This window comes from Leucopleurus acutus (genome assembly GCF_964270905.1).
Source record: "Leucopleurus acutus genome assembly, chromosome: 17".
NCBI lineage: Eukaryota > Metazoa > Chordata > Mammalia > Artiodactyla > Delphinidae > Leucopleurus > Leucopleurus acutus.
Window position 1 is genome coordinate 14,052,178 of NC_139159.1, and position 17,108 is coordinate 14,069,285.

The 17,108-nt window shown below is 35.1% G+C and overlaps 1 protein-coding gene across 2 annotated transcripts in view; it reads left to right on the plus strand.

Annotated features, from left to right (window-relative positions):
- Positions 1–17,108, plus strand: part of LOC309974341 (uncharacterized protein C8orf34) — a gene marked incomplete at both ends in the record, with an annotated part of 325,219 nt that overhangs the window by 292,374 nt on the left and 15,737 nt on the right. For both annotated transcript variants that reach the window (XM_082858974.1, XM_082858973.1), the window contains 2 exons: positions 5,293–5,340; positions 16,189–16,282. In XM_082858974.1, coding sequence (XP_082715100.1) covers positions 5,293–5,340; positions 16,189–16,282 — 142 coding nt within the window. The remainder of the gene's footprint in view (positions 1–5,292; positions 5,341–16,188; positions 16,283–17,108) is intronic.

Consider the following 17,108-nt stretch of genomic DNA (forward strand, 5'->3'; position numbering starts at 1 on the left):
AAACAACCTTATATATGAGGAAACCCACCTTCAGAAGACACGTTGTGACTTTCCAAGATCTTATGGCTGACAATTTGCTGTTATTGGTACAGTGAATAGTTCAAGGTCATATGGATTTTTTAAAAGTCAATTGACCAATAATATATATCTCAGTCTATTTTATGTCGTTGCAATTAAAAATGATTAACACTAACCATCCATCCTACAGCTCTACCCTCTCATCTTGTCCCTTCTCCTATTCAATATCCATTCATAAAAATTACCACTCTCCTAAATAGGGAGCCTGTCATTACTGGCATTGCACTCCCATATATTTACGTGGGAAGAAAAGAAAAGAATAAAATGCTTTTTTTTTTTTTTTGGCAACTGAATAGCCACTTTTCAGAAAATAACAAGGAACGCTAAAATGCCTTAAAATTTGACATTATTAGTAATAGTCATTAGTTCCATAATTGCTCCTGCCTTTTTAAATTGTTTTAAGGTAAGTCTCTAAGGCAAGGGCATTATCACTAAAGGAACTATTTAGCTTAACATGAAAACATTGGAAGAAAAATGTAGATTGTTCTCATTTTAATTTAAAAGTTGGTTATGTGCATAGAGATTGAGTGTTATTTGTCCCTTCTGAGAGGGCAAATTTGGCTTCTGACCATACCTTAGGTTGCTGATTCCTGGTACAGATGTAACCCACAGCAGCTGTGGAACTTAAAGGTAGAGTAAGATCATAACATCTTCTCTTAAAATGCTACTGTCCTTTAGCCCTTAGCAATGCTAAAGCAGTCTACTGGATAAAGGTGTCATTTTCAGAGAAAGATGGTCTGCACTGGTGCTCTAATTGTTCATGAGATTGTGAGCAAAATTTCAGAAAAGAAATTTTCAACAGTGTGAAAAGACTTTGAGGCCAATTAGAAACTGCATCTGTTTATATATGTAAGTGTGAAAACTCAAGTGTAACTATTAGTTTATTGACTACATCAATGATCTAGAAGACCTCTGAACTTTCCAAAACAATTTTGATTTTCTAAACTATAGCACCCAGTTTTTTACTAATTGGAAATAGATCACTGCTTATTCTCTTGGACATCAGTAGTAGTTGCCACCTATAAAGTTTGCTGGAGTTTGGAAAGCTGAACTTCAATCTATCTGTCATCTGTCACAAATTCAGTAACCCCGTGTAATAATGCACTTAGAAAACACAACAGTATTTGTTTTTCTCTTTGGGATATGCGGATGTGTGTATGTATACGGCTGATTCACTTTGTTGTACAACAGAAACTAACATAGCATTGTGAAGCAATTATACTCCAATAAAGATGTATATAAATAAATAAATTGATAATAATAGAAAAAAAGAAAATTCAACAAGGAATTCCCTGGTGGTCCAGTGGTTAGGACTCTACGCTTCTACTTAAGGGGGCCTGGGTTCTATCCTTGGTCAGGGAACTAAGATCCCACAAGCCTCATGGCATAGCAAAAAAACCAAAAAATGTGTAACCATTATATTAGCAGCTGTATTACAGGAAATTATAGTATAAAATTAGGAAATGACACGATGTTAATATCTCTATATCTCAAAATGCAATACACATTTCAGTGCATAGTATATTGGTGGTTTTCATAGTAATACTTGTGGTTTCATGTATTTGCTCTGTTGGGTCTGGACCCTTGCACAGAATTTTCCTTCTGCCTGGTATGAGTTCTCCTCCTTATTCAGCTCCTTCATCTGGCTAATTGACTGTCTTTAGGACTAAGCTTAAAAATAATTTCTGCAAGTTTTAATCCTTCTACTTTGACTCCTTCATCATCTGTATCCAATGCTTATAACAGTTCCCAGCACATAGAGTTTCTCAAAACATGCCTGTTAAATAAATGAAAGAGTAGGTGCTTTTTCCTTCTATTTTTTCCTGTGGCACCTTGGGCTTACCTGTGTCAATTAACTTTTGCTCTGTATTCTAATAACTTGTAGATCTGTTTTCTCAAGGTAAACTTTTTATGGTAGGGATCAGTTCTTATTCACCTCTTTGTTCCCAAGCCTAGTTAATTATGTGGCACACAATAGGTGCTTAATAAATACTTGTGGCATAAATAACGGGGTAAAGTGTTATGGGTCCCTTAGGTTCAGAAATGCCCTGGCCATTCATATGGAGCTTCCATTCTTCTGTGGGTTCTAAGTACCACAGGTACGTCTTAAGAGAGTGTTGTCTGTATCAGGATTATTGTTTAGTTTCATTTGAAAAAAAAGTGGGAAGAAAGAACATTCTGGTGGAAGTAGGGTTCTCATGGAACTTTCTTTGAAGGAAATGAATACCAGAGGTCTTAGACATAAAATGTTAGTGAATAAATGTACCCTATATGCAAATGCAAGTCTGTACGCATTTTGTCTAAAGATTAGTAAGAGATGAACAGGAAATACTGGTTGAAACAAGAGCAGCCTGGTATGGTGGAAAATGGTGATGGATTCAGGAAAGTGTGGGTCTAGTCCTAGCTCAGTCTCTAGAATATGCCATCTCACTGAGAATGTTTCCTTAACTGGAAAAGAACTAGGGGAGTGACGATAGCCTTCGTCTCTGACAGTTGTGATCCCACATCATATGTTAAGCAGTAATCATATCAGCCTCTTTTTCTTTCTTTCTTTCTCTGAGTTTATATTTTGTAATTCACATTCAAAACATTTTTATCTCAACTGTTGGTTATATTAAGATTCATGATAAGTGAAACCACATTTCAGGAAATTCCTTTTCTTCTTTTTTTTTTTTTTTTTAAGGCATAGTTTCCATGTATTCTGCCCTTTCCCTCCTTCACACGCCCCTGTCTGCCACCCTTCTATCCCCTTTCTTCTCTTTGTTTTTCAAGGGAAATTGCATTTGGGTATTTTTGATTCATTTCCAGATGATTAACAAAATATTATATTGTTAGAATTATTTGATATTTAAAATGCCAGTTCTTTAAAGCTAAGAAAAGGATGACTGAAGTTGATAGCTTTGTGCTTTGGAAGGGATTTTATTTCATTAGCACCACCAGTGGGGGAAGGAGGGAAAATCAGCATTTCAGCAGTGCCATGTTAGAAATGGGGAACCTGGGGCAGCCATGTTGAATCAAGCCTCTTGGCTGGGGCCATCTCTTCTGACCCCAAGGCTCAGAGATCCTGGTGTCTTGTTCTTTCCTTTGTTCCCTTGGCTCTGTGCCACATTTGTAATTCTCTCTGCAAAAGGTCCATTTCCTCTGTATTTTCCTCCTGGAGTCGTTTACTTTGTGTTCCTCATTCATCAGTGCCACCCATGTCAGTGATTTATGAAAGGTGGTCACAGCCAGACTCCAAGCTGTGTGGCCTTTGAAACAAATAGCGTTGTGTAGGTTGCTCCTTTTCTATGGTGTAGATATTGAAAAGGACCTGGCACTGTGGGAAAAAGAAAGCCTGTCGAGAAGCCCTGTAGTACACACAGTGCTTTAGTTATATCTGGTCATCAAGAAAACCCTCAGTCATCACCAGGTCTTGGCATAAGACTACAAGTATGCAGACAATTTGGGAAAACCACTGCACTCCGGAGCGAAGGAAACAAATAGGTGTCTTCAGCGAGCACCCAGGGACTCGTCTGCAGCATCTCACCATTGGCCCTCAGATGCTGGCCCTTCCAGAAAGCAGATCTGTTACTCCAAGCAGTTTGCCACTCATTCTCTTGCCCCTAGCAGCCCAGGCGAAGGGGATTATTGGCACAAATGGACTAGTTCTGTCACATAGAAGAGCCAAATTGGAAGAACCCACAGCATTCTTTGTGGACCAGTTGTCCAAATGAGGGCTGATAGCGTCGTTAGTTCAACTATAAAAAGCAGTTTATTTGAAGTAAGTTTCCAGCCCTGTCTGCATGCTTTGAGTTAAATTCCTCATAGTTTGGAGGATTTATATGGATTTGATATTTTCTAATAGTTTATGTTTCAGTTTAAGTAAATATAACTATCCTATCTCTTTCACTATCTTATCCGTTGAAAAAATCCCACAAGATTGGAAGCATTTGGAAACATTTAAACTATAGCATATTAATCTTTTTGCTAGTGGAAACCATGATTTGTGAAAAAATATGACCACATCTGTGATTTCTAAGGAATCCCAGAACTTTATTCCTAGCTTAATTTTTGTTTTGAAGAAAAATCATGCTTTTTTTTTTTTAACCCTCTGAAAGTGCTTTGGAGTATACATCACAATTTTTTTTAAAAAAACTAAAGTATATTTAATTTTTTGTTTTAGAATTTTCATTGCAGCAAGGTAGAAGAGTGTCAGGGTTGAATCCAGTCCCAGCAATGCCTTTTTTTGGTTCCTGGGCTTTAAGCACTTCAATCAGCAGCTCTGCCTTCAATTTCTTTATGGATCGAATTGACCTGAGGATGCCTTACCCTCAAATTGCAGTGAAAAACCAATCAAATAAGATCATGTCTATGAGAGCCTTGAGAAGTTAAAAAGGAGGGTCTTTGAAAAGTTATAGAAACAAATGTAAGCTTTATTCACATTTATTTAGTTATCTTTTAAACACATATGGTGTCCTAGAATTTACCATTTCATATCTCAGAATTTATTTCCAAACATTTCTGGCCATGAATTATAAAAATATATCTTTTTCTAACGGAATCACTTTGCTTTTATAGATATATAACCTTTCCAAACTGACAAGCTGTTTGACAATTTTGACCACCAATGTTTAGATGAGTTTGCAATATCTGTTTAATTTGATGTTTTAAATTTCAGTGATTTAAAATCTCAGTGATTACTAGTGTTCAATGAAATGCTGGTAGAAGGCACAAATAATGGAGAATTTACTAGTAACACACAAGTAAGGTGAAGAAGACTGGATATAAACATTTGGAAAAGGGCAGGCTAATGAGCTGTACTCTTTTCCATAAGTACTTTTAAGTCCCTGTGCCAGGTCTTCACACAGATTTATCAAAGACAGAATTAGTGACTGTTTTCTTAATCTAGTTTTAGGTGCATATTTATAAAGTTAATAACAGAAAATCTTATACTGCACATTTAGCATTCTGTCCACCTAGCTCCACTAGGTGGTTATTTGTTTATGTGACCTAAAATCCGCCTAAAAGATATATTGTTGCCTTGAAACAATTATTATCTCCTCCAGAGTAAGAATTTGCCAAGCTGATAATCCCCTAAGTACGAACTGAGATGGTGGAGGACAGTAAAGATTTGGTGTTGCTCCCAAGTTTCACTGCTCTTCATGACTCATCTTCTTTCCTATTTTCTCTTTCCTTCTCTTGACTTTTTCAACCTCTCTTCCTCTTTGCCTCTAGGGAGAAGCCTCCAGTGGAGGACAGTCATTGAAAAACTACATGGAAGAAGTGAGTTTTAAGGTAGTCTTGTAACATGGTCTGAAATCAGTCTATCATATAGGGTGAGACACTCACTTGGGCTTTCTCCATCTGCCTGTAGGGTTTCCAGTCATGCCCTCAAAAACAAGACGGTAAATAATATGTTATCAAAATGGTGTTTTGTTCCTCCTTGGTTGGGAGATCCTATAAATATTAATTTATCTTGAAAATGAAGGTAAAACTGTATAAACCTAAGGTTATCATATATTTTCACTCATAAACATTTGTTGCTATCCTAATAAATGAGAAACACATGTTTTATATTGGCCATGCACAAAAAAATAAGATATGATCATTGCTCTTATGGAGAGAATAATCTGTACCAAATTGGGATTCATTCATGTGATAAATGCTCATCAAGGATGTTATTCATACAAGCCATTAAGCAAAGTGCTATCTTGACAATAAAAATGTCTGGCAGATTTTTGTTGCAAAGCCATTTAGACTCCTGGTTTTATTTTGGAGATATCCAGGGGTGCTCTGTGTCTCAGGATGTGTCTTTGGGCTGTCTGCAAACTGCATTTGGGAACTCTCAGATAAGCCAGTGGACAGACTCCATAAAACTTGGTCTGAAGCCAAACCATAATGGTCACTGAATTAGCCATCTGAATCTGTTTCGGGTGAAGGAAACCGGAAACCAGTTTGGCGACGATATCATAGAAGTAGCAAATATTTGGTTTGACTATTGCTTCTCAGCAAGACAGAATCTGTTTCTCTAAGTATCTTATTCTTTCATGCATGAATCCATTAAAAGACCATTTTGAGTGGCCTACTGAGTGTAGGAGGTAGTCCGTACATTTATTCAAAACAGGGTACCCATACTTAAACTCACTCTTGCTTCCAAATATCACTTGGAGAGGAAAATCAGAGTGCATAGCACCCCTCTAAGTCTCAAATCTCTGGTTTGCAGGCTTGTTTGGAGATGGTTGAAGTTTGACCAAAAGCACAATGGAGAAAGGGTAACAAAAGGAAAGAAAGGAAATAACTACGTAGATGGTCTCAGTTCGGGTTAGAAAATCAAAATATATGGGGCAAAAAATTGGAGGGTTGGTGCACCAATTTTAAATTTCAGTGTAATGGATTTGATGCCGAAATTGAGAAAAATACAGTCAAGAAGTTAATGCTGCCCAAGGAGAGAAAGATACTATTTTCAATATGTACACCAATAGAACCTCCCTTTAGGATTCTAGTTGCCCAAGCCCTTGGCTAGCATTCCCCATTAGGGACTAGAGGTGGTAGGTCACCTCCACCAAAAGGGTACCTAATGCCTTTTGTCGTGTGTCCTGTATGGGTCTAGTACTTTGGAAGAAGAGGTGCTGGTACAGGGTATGGGCTGCGTACGTGATAGAACTCTAAAAATGAGTCATTCTAATTTGGGTTCTTATCCAAGGAAAAGATCCTTATTTTCTGCATCATTATATATGTGCAATCTTAAACGTGCACGTTGTAAGCAATTGTAAATACTTAATGTGACAAGGTTGGGCATTTGTGCCTTTTCACTAGAAGTGCTGGCAGGGCATCTCTCCTCAATGTGGTCCTCTGACTAGGTAAGAAATGGGGGCTTGTAAGAAATGCCAAACCTCAGCATTCACACCAGATCCAAAGAATCAAAATTTGCATTTCTAACAAAATCCCTGTGTTATTCATAAACACCCTAAGGTCTGAGAAGCTCTACCCTGAAGTGTTCTTTCCAATGCTATTTCTAGAAAGTAACTGCATACTTCATGGAAAATCCCCAATTTTATAAATATAACATGGGTAAAAGGGAAATTCTTACTAATAAATTTATGAGTTTTATTTATTCATTTATTCTCAAAAATAATATTTTTGGTTGATTGGGGCATGTAATCTCTCCAGCTTCTGAGATTCATTACTGACTTTCAGTTTGAATTTATGACTATGTTTGAGCTGCCCAAGGTAAGCCTTTCCTTTCTAGGGGTTCAGTATCACATAGTATTTTTTTTTCTAATATTGATTGATATTTAGATTTTAGCTCTTTTTAAAAGCAGTAAACAATTATCCTTTACAGAAAAACTAAGCATGATCTTAATTAATGAACTATTAATTTATCAATAGTTGGTTTCTTTTTGCAGACATTAATGCATTTGGTCTTTAGGAAATATGTGTTCTAACTCTTTCCACTGGCAGTCCAAATATGTTAAGAATGTGAGCCATAAAAGGATAGTTTTATTTTTCCTCATTTATACTCTTATTTCACTTTTGCCTTCCTTCTTGTTAATAGAATCAGCAAACAATGGGGAACAGTATTTATAAATGTTAGAAGCATTGAAGTTAGAAGTTAAAAGTGAACTAGCAAACATTTGCTTTTATTTAGTGCACACTAAAACTCACATAAACCATAGAGTTTACATTTTTATTATATTTAACATTTCTTGCTAAAGTTTGAACAGCTCTTTGCACATCAAAATCCCTGTTTTTTTTTTTTAAATTTAGTCTTATAATTAGACAGAATCATAACCACATGATGTTAGGCAATTCTGTTTAGACCTAAGTCAAAACTAAGGAGATGATATGGTCTCCTCAAAAAGTAAAGCTAAAATGAAATTTCTATTTATATTTTCTATATATTTAATGTATTATTTTTTTCAGATAGGATTTGTATTTTTGACCAAATAAAAATGAGATATTTTGTAATAGTTTATTTCGGTTAATCCTCAAAATGGTTCTAACAATTTTTTTTTAAATTATGTGTTCTTTACATGTAAGGCACTTGCTAACTCAAGGTAGGAATAAAAACTTCACATCGCAAAAATTTTAGCTGTTAGAATTATAATATTAATATTCACTCAAAAAATATATATAATTAAAAACAACTTATCAAAATCAAGTACTTACAAAGCTTACTATACATTTTATAGAGAAGCTAATCCATTTAAACTATCACATTTCCCAAAGGAATAACTGGAGAAATAGCATAGTACACTGGTTAAAAATCCAGTAATTAATAGAGAAATGTATTAATTTGCATATGTATTCAACAAGTAAGTATTGTCAGTTTAAATGATTGAGGAACTATAAAGAGCTAAAGACTGAAGTTAATGACCTTTAAAACTTTTTCAAGAGCAGTTTAGAGCCATTCCTCACAACTTCAGGAAGTTAGCTGAAGGCCAAGGCAACACACAGAGGAGTGTGAACTAACTCAAGGTGTCAAGCGGCAGCTTCACAATCTCTGAGGGTGTCAGACAGGAAAAGAAGCACATTGAGCAGGCAGGCCTTTCCAAATCTGTTGAGGCTGATTTTGCCAGCTGTACCATCTGAACTGGAAAGGGGATCAATTCTATGTAACAAAATATCTTAGAATCGTTCTTCACGCCAGTTTTGGCCTGTCTTTTCCTCCTGTGGTGTATTTTGTGATTGTTAGTGTAATGAAGTTCCAGCTATACTTTTGAAAGAGAGTGCATGACATTATTCTCCTATAAAAATAAGAGATAATTTGCTTTTTATCATGCACAGGGATTTACTTGTTAAAAGTGGAAATAACTATTATTCAGCATTATAGTTTTATTCCACTTAGGAAACTAGAAAACAAGGGTTTTTGCAGGGAAACCCCATTTGGTCACCGATATTCATTAAGAATTCATACATGTTGTTAAAGGATAGCAATTTTTTAAAAACTTATCATGATGGCTTTCATACAGATGTAAAATGAACACATGTCAAGGTTTGTTTAAGTCATTAATGAATGAGGAAACCAGTAAGATGTTATAGCCAGTTCAAAGGAGAATTCTAACCCTCACATGTGTAGTCAAATAAAGAATGCTGAAATGAAGTTATAAACAGATGTAAAAAATGGCCAAACTGATCAACATCTATAAGCTAATAACCAATTACATTAAAATAGATGCAATTTGCATTTATATGGACAATAATTATTTGCACTACTATACATTTCTATAAATTACAAAGTTGTAAAATAGCTCAAAGTCAGTGAAAGACTCGGAGCCTTTATAAAATCAGATAAACAGGGCTTCCCTGGTGGCGCAGTGGTTGAGAGTCCGCCTGCCGATTCAGGGGACACGGGTTCGTGCCCCGGTCCAGGAGTATCCCACATGCCGCGGAGCGGCTGGGCCCGTGAGCCATGGCCTGTGAGCCATGGCTGTTGAGCCTGCGCATCCAGAGCCTGTGCTCCGCAACGGGAGAGGCCACAACAGTGAGAGGCCTGTGTACCACAAAAAAAAAAAAAAAAAAAAAATCAGATAAACAAAAGGGCTTGCTAGAAAAATGACTTATTTTTCATTGACTACACTCAATAATCTTTTGCTAATTTCAAAGTCTTTTACAACTTCATCCTACAATTTCCTTGTATAGAAAAACCACAAAATGGAATGAATTAAGAAAGAAGATGAAAAAAAAATTTTTTAAATTTAAAAAAATAAAAAGAAAGAAGATGAAGGTGTCATGAAAATAATCAATAAGCAGTCAATAAGAAAGACTAGAAAAGAGTTTTCTTTGAGCCAAACTGAGGACTAGCCCAGAAGACTCTGCTTGTGGGGAGCAGAGTTTTCAGCATAGTTTTATATCTTGTCAGAACAAAGAACCTTAAACAAGTCAGGGTTATATTCTTCAAGGTTTCAAACAAAAGAACAGTCCAGCAAGTACACAGCAAGTCAGCTTGGCCTTGACACCTGGGCAGGGAGTCTTATCATCAAAGGAGGACCAGCATTGGCGTCCCAAGAAGAGACGCATTTAATCTTTATTTTTAACATGGACATTCTTTGCTTTTGGTCAATGCATCCTTTTCTCTAAGAATTAAAGCAGATGTACAATGTATGTTTAATAGCAACAGGCTATTTTAGTTAGCATAAAATTCAAGTTAACTCATGTATAAGCCAGAATGACTTTCCTATATCTCAATATGTGAAAATTTCTTTTATCAGAGGGCAATCCCAATGTGTAGTGTAGTTGTAGTGTAGTGTAGCAAATATGTCAGGTAAAATTTTTTAGCAACTTGTGTTTATTTTGTAATATTTTCCACAATCTACCATATTTTTGTACTGATAACTTGGTTATTGCTCCCTTTCTTTTCTTTTCCCAGATCCTATTCGTTCCAACTTATATTTTCTCAAATGTATTACTTCCCTGTTCTTATGTTTTAATTGACCTTTGATGATATGCAAAAGAAATAAACTATAGAAGTATAATCCACTAAAAAGTTACAGAGTTCAGCCTGATAATACTAGCCATTTCATTACCAAAGTTATTTCCAAACTTTATTAATTTAAGAATGTAAATTATATATGGAGAACTTAATTTTAACAGAAGTATAGGCTTAATTCTTTGTCAGTATTGCAGTCTATTAAATGTATGTAAAGTGGGGTGTACTTTTATTTTGCTTTATTTGCAACATGCTTCAGGGATACTTACTGTATATAGATCTCATGGTTATAGAAGGGAAATGAAAATGATTAATCCTTTTTGAAAGATGGAAACTGATGTTTGGTGTGTTAGTTTCATTCTTAACCAAAGAGAAAGAAATATTTAGTTGCCTCAGAGTTAAATTATCCAATGGTGAAAGTCTGAGCAAAGGAGCATTTTTTTTTCTCTAAATAACCTGAATAACCTATGGCCACACATGACATAAATCACTGATTGATTGCATTTAGAGAATCCAAAAATAAACTACCCACGTGGAATAACAATACCGCTAAAGTTTATAAAGCACTTACTCTGTTAGCAGATAAAATGATATGTTGATACAGGGCGAGAGACTGTTTTCCATATGATACATGTCACTATTTCCCACCACTCCTGGTCCCTGGACATTTACATACTTATGGGGAAAGTGTTTTAGAAAAAGGATGAATGTCATTTCTTCTGAAAGCAATCCAAAGAACTTGCTCTTGGGAATATGAAACAGCTTGCACTGTGCTCATACAGAGTTTAATATTCCTGTAGAAAATTTTTTGAATAAGTTGGCAAAGAGGAACATGTCAACTCTTGTTTTTAAAAATGTTCACGATTTTAGCTCCTTGACCCCATCAGAAATAATTATAAGAAGTCTGATGGGCTGAACTTTGGACATACATAGTACTGCCTGCTGGTATTGATGAAGCAAACAGGTGCATTATATTACTAACTGTATTCAAGGGAAAACCAAAGTAAAACATTCAAATGATCTATTAATAGCAATATTTGTACTGTCTCTATGATTCTGATTCCAACATCTCAACATTTTAAAGTTTTTCCCAAACTAGATATTTTGCTGAGCTCATGTTTCATTTGTATTTTATATGATTTGCAATAAACAAAGAATGGTTGCAATAAACAAAGAATAACTTGCCTGTCCAGTAGTAAAGCCATTAAGACCAGAAGCCAATCAGTAGTATTACTTAATATTCTGAACTATTATGGGAAAAAGTAACACCATTGACTTCTTAGTCATATCTTTTCTTACGAAAACAGATTTTAGGATTTGGGCCAAAAAGCTAAATAATCAAAATACTTTTTCAATTAAAAACATTTTTTCATGATCACTTTAAACTTTTTTCTGTTTTAAACAAAGAACTTTTGCCATTCGATTTTACCTTATAAAACCAAAAAGATCATTTTTCATATTTCCTCTTTAAACACCAGAGACTCCATGTTCTATTTTTGAAAAACTGCAGGAATGTGATTATCCCTCTCTGTTACATGAAGATTTTTTTAATTTTGCTTCTGCTGTTCTTTATACTGTTATGGAATTTTAAAGCTAAGATTTTTCACGTTTCTGCTGCTTCTGTAGTATAGCCCTATAAGACCAAATCCAATACTTGATAAATTTGAAAAAAAAAAAAGTTAAATCCTAAAAATAAACACTGATTTATACCTAAATTGTATATTCCAAGATGGAATATCTTTAACGTTTGCTGACTTTTCCTACAATAGTTCATTTAGTTCCTCTCACATTCTACTGAGAGTCTAAAGGAATCTAGGTATAGAAATTTACTAATTGTAAAGTCCTAGAGATGATCTAACCCAGCACCTTCACACGCTTCATTCTATCCCAAGAGGGGAACTGACATGCCCTAGATTAACCGGGATAAAAAGCTGTGATTCCTGACCCCTGGGGCAAGGACTTTTCATTGCAAAGACCATCTGTCATTTGGTAGGAAGTTAAATTTTAATTCGATTAACAGACTATTTTCAAGAGCTGCTGATGCTAAAAGAGTTTTTAATGAATCTCATTAAATTTTTTTTTATTATTTCAATTTTTTAAACAAACTTTTTTATGTTAGAACAGTTTTAGATTTACAGAATTATTGTGAAGGTAATACAGAGCGTTCCTATATACCTCCCCTGCAGTTTCAACTATTATTATTGCTTTACATTAGTATGGTACATTTGTCACAATTAATGAATATTAATACATTATTAGTTACTAAATCCATGCTTCATTCGAGTTTGTTTTCCCAAGATGCCACCTAAAATGTCACATTACATTTCTTTTTTTGAAATTAATTTTTTATTAAAGTTTAGTTGCTTTACAATGTCACATTTCGTCTCATACTTACATCTCCTTAGGCCATTCTGGGTTGTGACCATTCCTCGGACTTTCCGTGTGTTTGACGACTATATGTATTTCCTTGTGTTTGAAGAGTACTGGTCACATATTTTGTTGATTGTCCCTCAATTGAGGTTTGTATGATAGTTTTCTCATGGTTGGACTTGAATAATGTGTTTTGAGGAGGAATACCATAGAGATAAAATTCCATTTTTATCCCATCCTATCAAGGCTACATACTATCAATAGGAATTATTGCTGTTGATGTTAACCTTAATCACCTGGTTTCAGGTAGTATTTGTCAGTTTTCTCCACTGTAAATTTACTCTTTTTGCGTTCTCTTTCCATATTGTACCCTTTGGAAGAAAGTCGCTATACACAGCCCACCCTAAAGATGTGGGAAGTTATTTTCTGCTTCCTTCCTTAAGTATTTACATAAATTATTTGAAATCCTTCTGCATGGCATATTTGTCTATTCTCACCCACTTGTTGATTTAGTCAATCATTTATTTTCATCAGAATGGATTGATAGACATTTGTTTTGTATGTTGGGTAGTAACCCAATGCTACTTTATTTTGTTGCTTAAATTGTTCTAGCTTTGGCCACAGAGAGATTTTTCAGTTGGCTCCTTTAGCCCTTTGATATACCCCGTCATTTTGTGTGTGTGTGTGTGTGTGTGTGTGTGTGTGTGTGTGTGTGTGTGTGTATGTATGTGTATGTGTGTTAGCACTTTTTTTGCTTTCTGGCACAAGATGCTCCAGGCTTATCTTGTATCTTGTATATTTCTTGCCTTGGTCTAAGAGTCAGTCCTTTGTCCAAGAGTCTTGATTCTTTCACTGAAAAGGGTATTAGAGGGCATCCCTGGTGGCGCAGTGGTTGAGAGTCCACCTGCCGGTGCAGGGGACGTGGAGCGGGTGGTTGTTTTCATTGCTATTGGGGTGTCATTGTGTCTAAATCCTCTAAGCTGCCGTAGCAGCAAGATATATGTATGATTAGTAACCATTAATATATATATACACACATATTTATATGTGTAGCCATCTGTATGTATAGTAAACTAAACATGAGTTCACACTGATGTCTCCAACTCTAATATCAATACATTATACATTCTATCCTTGCTTATCTGTAAACTCCTCTCCAAGAGTGAAAAACTTGGCTTCCAACATCTGCCATCCATTTACTTTGTTCAATTCCAGAATATATACACACACACACACACACACACACACACACACACACACATTCAGAATTTTTAACCTATAAGCCCGTAACTTTATCCACTATAATGCAGTGCTTATGTACATTTGCTTTTGCTTCTGATCTTACAGGCTCCATGCATTTTCAGAGTTACTTAGGTCAGCACCTTATTCCCCAACCCACTTCAGTGAGGTTCTTTTACATTTGTAATTCATTTAGATTCTTTTTTTTTAGTATCTTGCCTTGCATCCTGGGACATCCCACCTTCCTAATTGATTTTTTCATTTGCATACATTAAGGTTTACTCTGTGGCCTGAAGTTCTACAGGTTTTGACAAATGCTTAATGTCTTGTACTTACCATTCGTACATCAAACAGAGTATATATCACTTCCCTAAAAGATCCCCTGTGCTTCACCTATTCAACTCCTTAATCCCCTTTGTAACTCCTGGAAAACTGTACTTTTTTGAAACTCTAGATTGGGACTAAACATATCCAGAGGTAACCATCACAGTCAAGGGATAGCTGATATGTTGTTTCTCTTATACAGCACTTATTTTAAACAAAGTGGACATTTAATGTTTGGTGTATCATGTTTCTTAGAGATTGGGGTCGTAAGCCTTTATTTTTATCTTGTTAGTATTTTTCTGAACAAAATAAAGCAAAATATCTCAAGTTAGAGGAAAAGATCTTTCTTTCAAAGAGGGGGAAGATGATGAATGAATTGAGAGGTCAAAAGAGTAAATGGACAGGTAATATTGATTTTATGTTTTTAATTTTCAAAGTTATGTTTGAAAAGATTTTATTGAATGATGACTCAATAAATTCAAAATTGTTATTTATATTTTATTGTCACAGGGACCCATCCTTCCTTCCTCCTTCCTTTCTACCCTTCATCCTCTCCTTTTTTTCTCTTTCCTACTTCCTCATACACAAATGTTTACTGTGTACCTCTTAGTGAGTACCTATTTTTCCCCAGACATTATAATGGATACTGGAAATTAATAGGTAAAAAAAGTTATCCATGGCATAAAGGACTTTCCACATTATTTTTGAGGCCAGAAGATATGAAAGGACAATTACTATATAGTATTTGTTATATTGATACAACAGGCACACAAAGGAGTAAATCTGTCTTGGAGCGTCAGGGAAGGCAACAGAGATGATACCTGAGCCTTGGGAAGAGTGTTAATGTCTGAGACAGATAAATATACTGCATTCTAGGCAGGAAGTATAACATATGAAAACATCTAGGTAGATTAGAGAGAGTGACAAAATTAAGGTGCTACCAGTTAATTAAGCTGGAGTGGAAGTGTCAGTCGAGGTGGGATGGAGATGGAAGTGGTGGTAGAACAGAGGCTAGACAAGTAGAGCTCATGGAGGGCCTTGAGTTGAGATTTTATGCTGGAAATTATGAGAAGACTACTCAAGGGTTTATGAACAAGGTAATGAATACATCATGTGACATTTTAAAAAGCTCTACTTGGCAAGGAACTGGTGGAGAGAATTAGGGAGGGTATGAATCTTAATCCTAGAAAACTTTGTAGATGATTATAACTACAGTCAGGATGGGAGATGATGAGAGTCTGCTTTAGGGCAATGACAGAGGCATGGAACAGCAAGGAAGTATTTGAGAAATATATTAATAAAAATAGGAAGTAATATGAGGAAGGAGGCAATGAAGTAATACTGAAGGGTAAAGTTGAGAATGTTCTCTAAATCCTACTAATCTTTAATCTCATTTAAGGGAATTGGAACCTTGATGGCAAACAGGCACATTTTGTGCAATTTTATATTGAATATTTCATTTTTATATTTCCAAGAATGGGTGCTAAGAATTCCATAAAAATATTAACTCAGGAAGGAACATAGTCTAGATATTTCTTCTTATTAAGACATTAAATCTTATTTAAAGGAGAATGTAAAAAAAATGAGTTCAGAGTTTGTGACATGTCCATGAAATGAAAATGAATTTAAGCTTAAAATTCTTCTCTGTTGTGAGGAAATTCTTGTTATGGTTTTTTGACATGTAATTCATAGAAACTGAAGTGTTCACCCATATTGGTATTCACAGTATCATTCTAGAGGTTAATCCAAATAAACTTTTTCTTTGGCAGGATGACTCTTTAAAGCAATTGCAGGTGGTTCATCAACCGTGGATCCTGCCAAGTGACACAGAAAGTGAAGGAGTGGAAGCAGAACAAGAGAAACGTGAGTAGACACTGCTGTTTATTGACAAATTGCTTTTAACCAAAGGACATCCATGATGATGGTATATGCCTTTCCCAGTATCAAACGATGTCTGCAAAAAATTCAGACTTATTTAGGGAGAACATGTAAAGATAAGCTATACTTTTGGTCTAAAAATCTTGATTCACTGATCTCTTAATTGTGGTGCAGAGGCCCATAGACTTAACTTTCTGAAAAGCAGTGTAGTACGTTAAAAGAAGGAATTATTATTTCTGAAGACCAACATAAAATATCCATTTGGAATGTGAATCGTCTACTAATGCTGTAGATTTATATCATATAAATCTATATTTATATCATATATCATATCATATATACAGTGATAACTTGTGATTATTAAAAAGTTTCAAAGTATGTTAGGATTGGCTCGTTATTATTTTTGAAAGTATCATTATTGGTTATATGGATAAATTTATGTATGTAGAACTGTTCTAAATTCACAAAACAGATTAATTTTATAATAGTAGTTAAGACAAAGAGAATATACAGCTCCTGATTTAAGTCACTGGATTATAATCATAATAAGAATGAATTACTATAATTTGGCATGACTCAGTGCATGCTCTCCAGGGGTTACTGACATTGTCAGACAGATGGGTTCAGCATGAAGGTGAGACGTTAGTGTCTGGATCATAGAGGAAAAACATCAATTTTTAAAATAATAAGATATCAGAATCTTACTTTTTTTTCTTTACCAGTGGTAGCCTGCAGAGACAAATAAAAATTATAAGTAGTAATGTAGCACTCATGATAATTGGAGTGAAGCAATTAATTAACTATTCCCCTG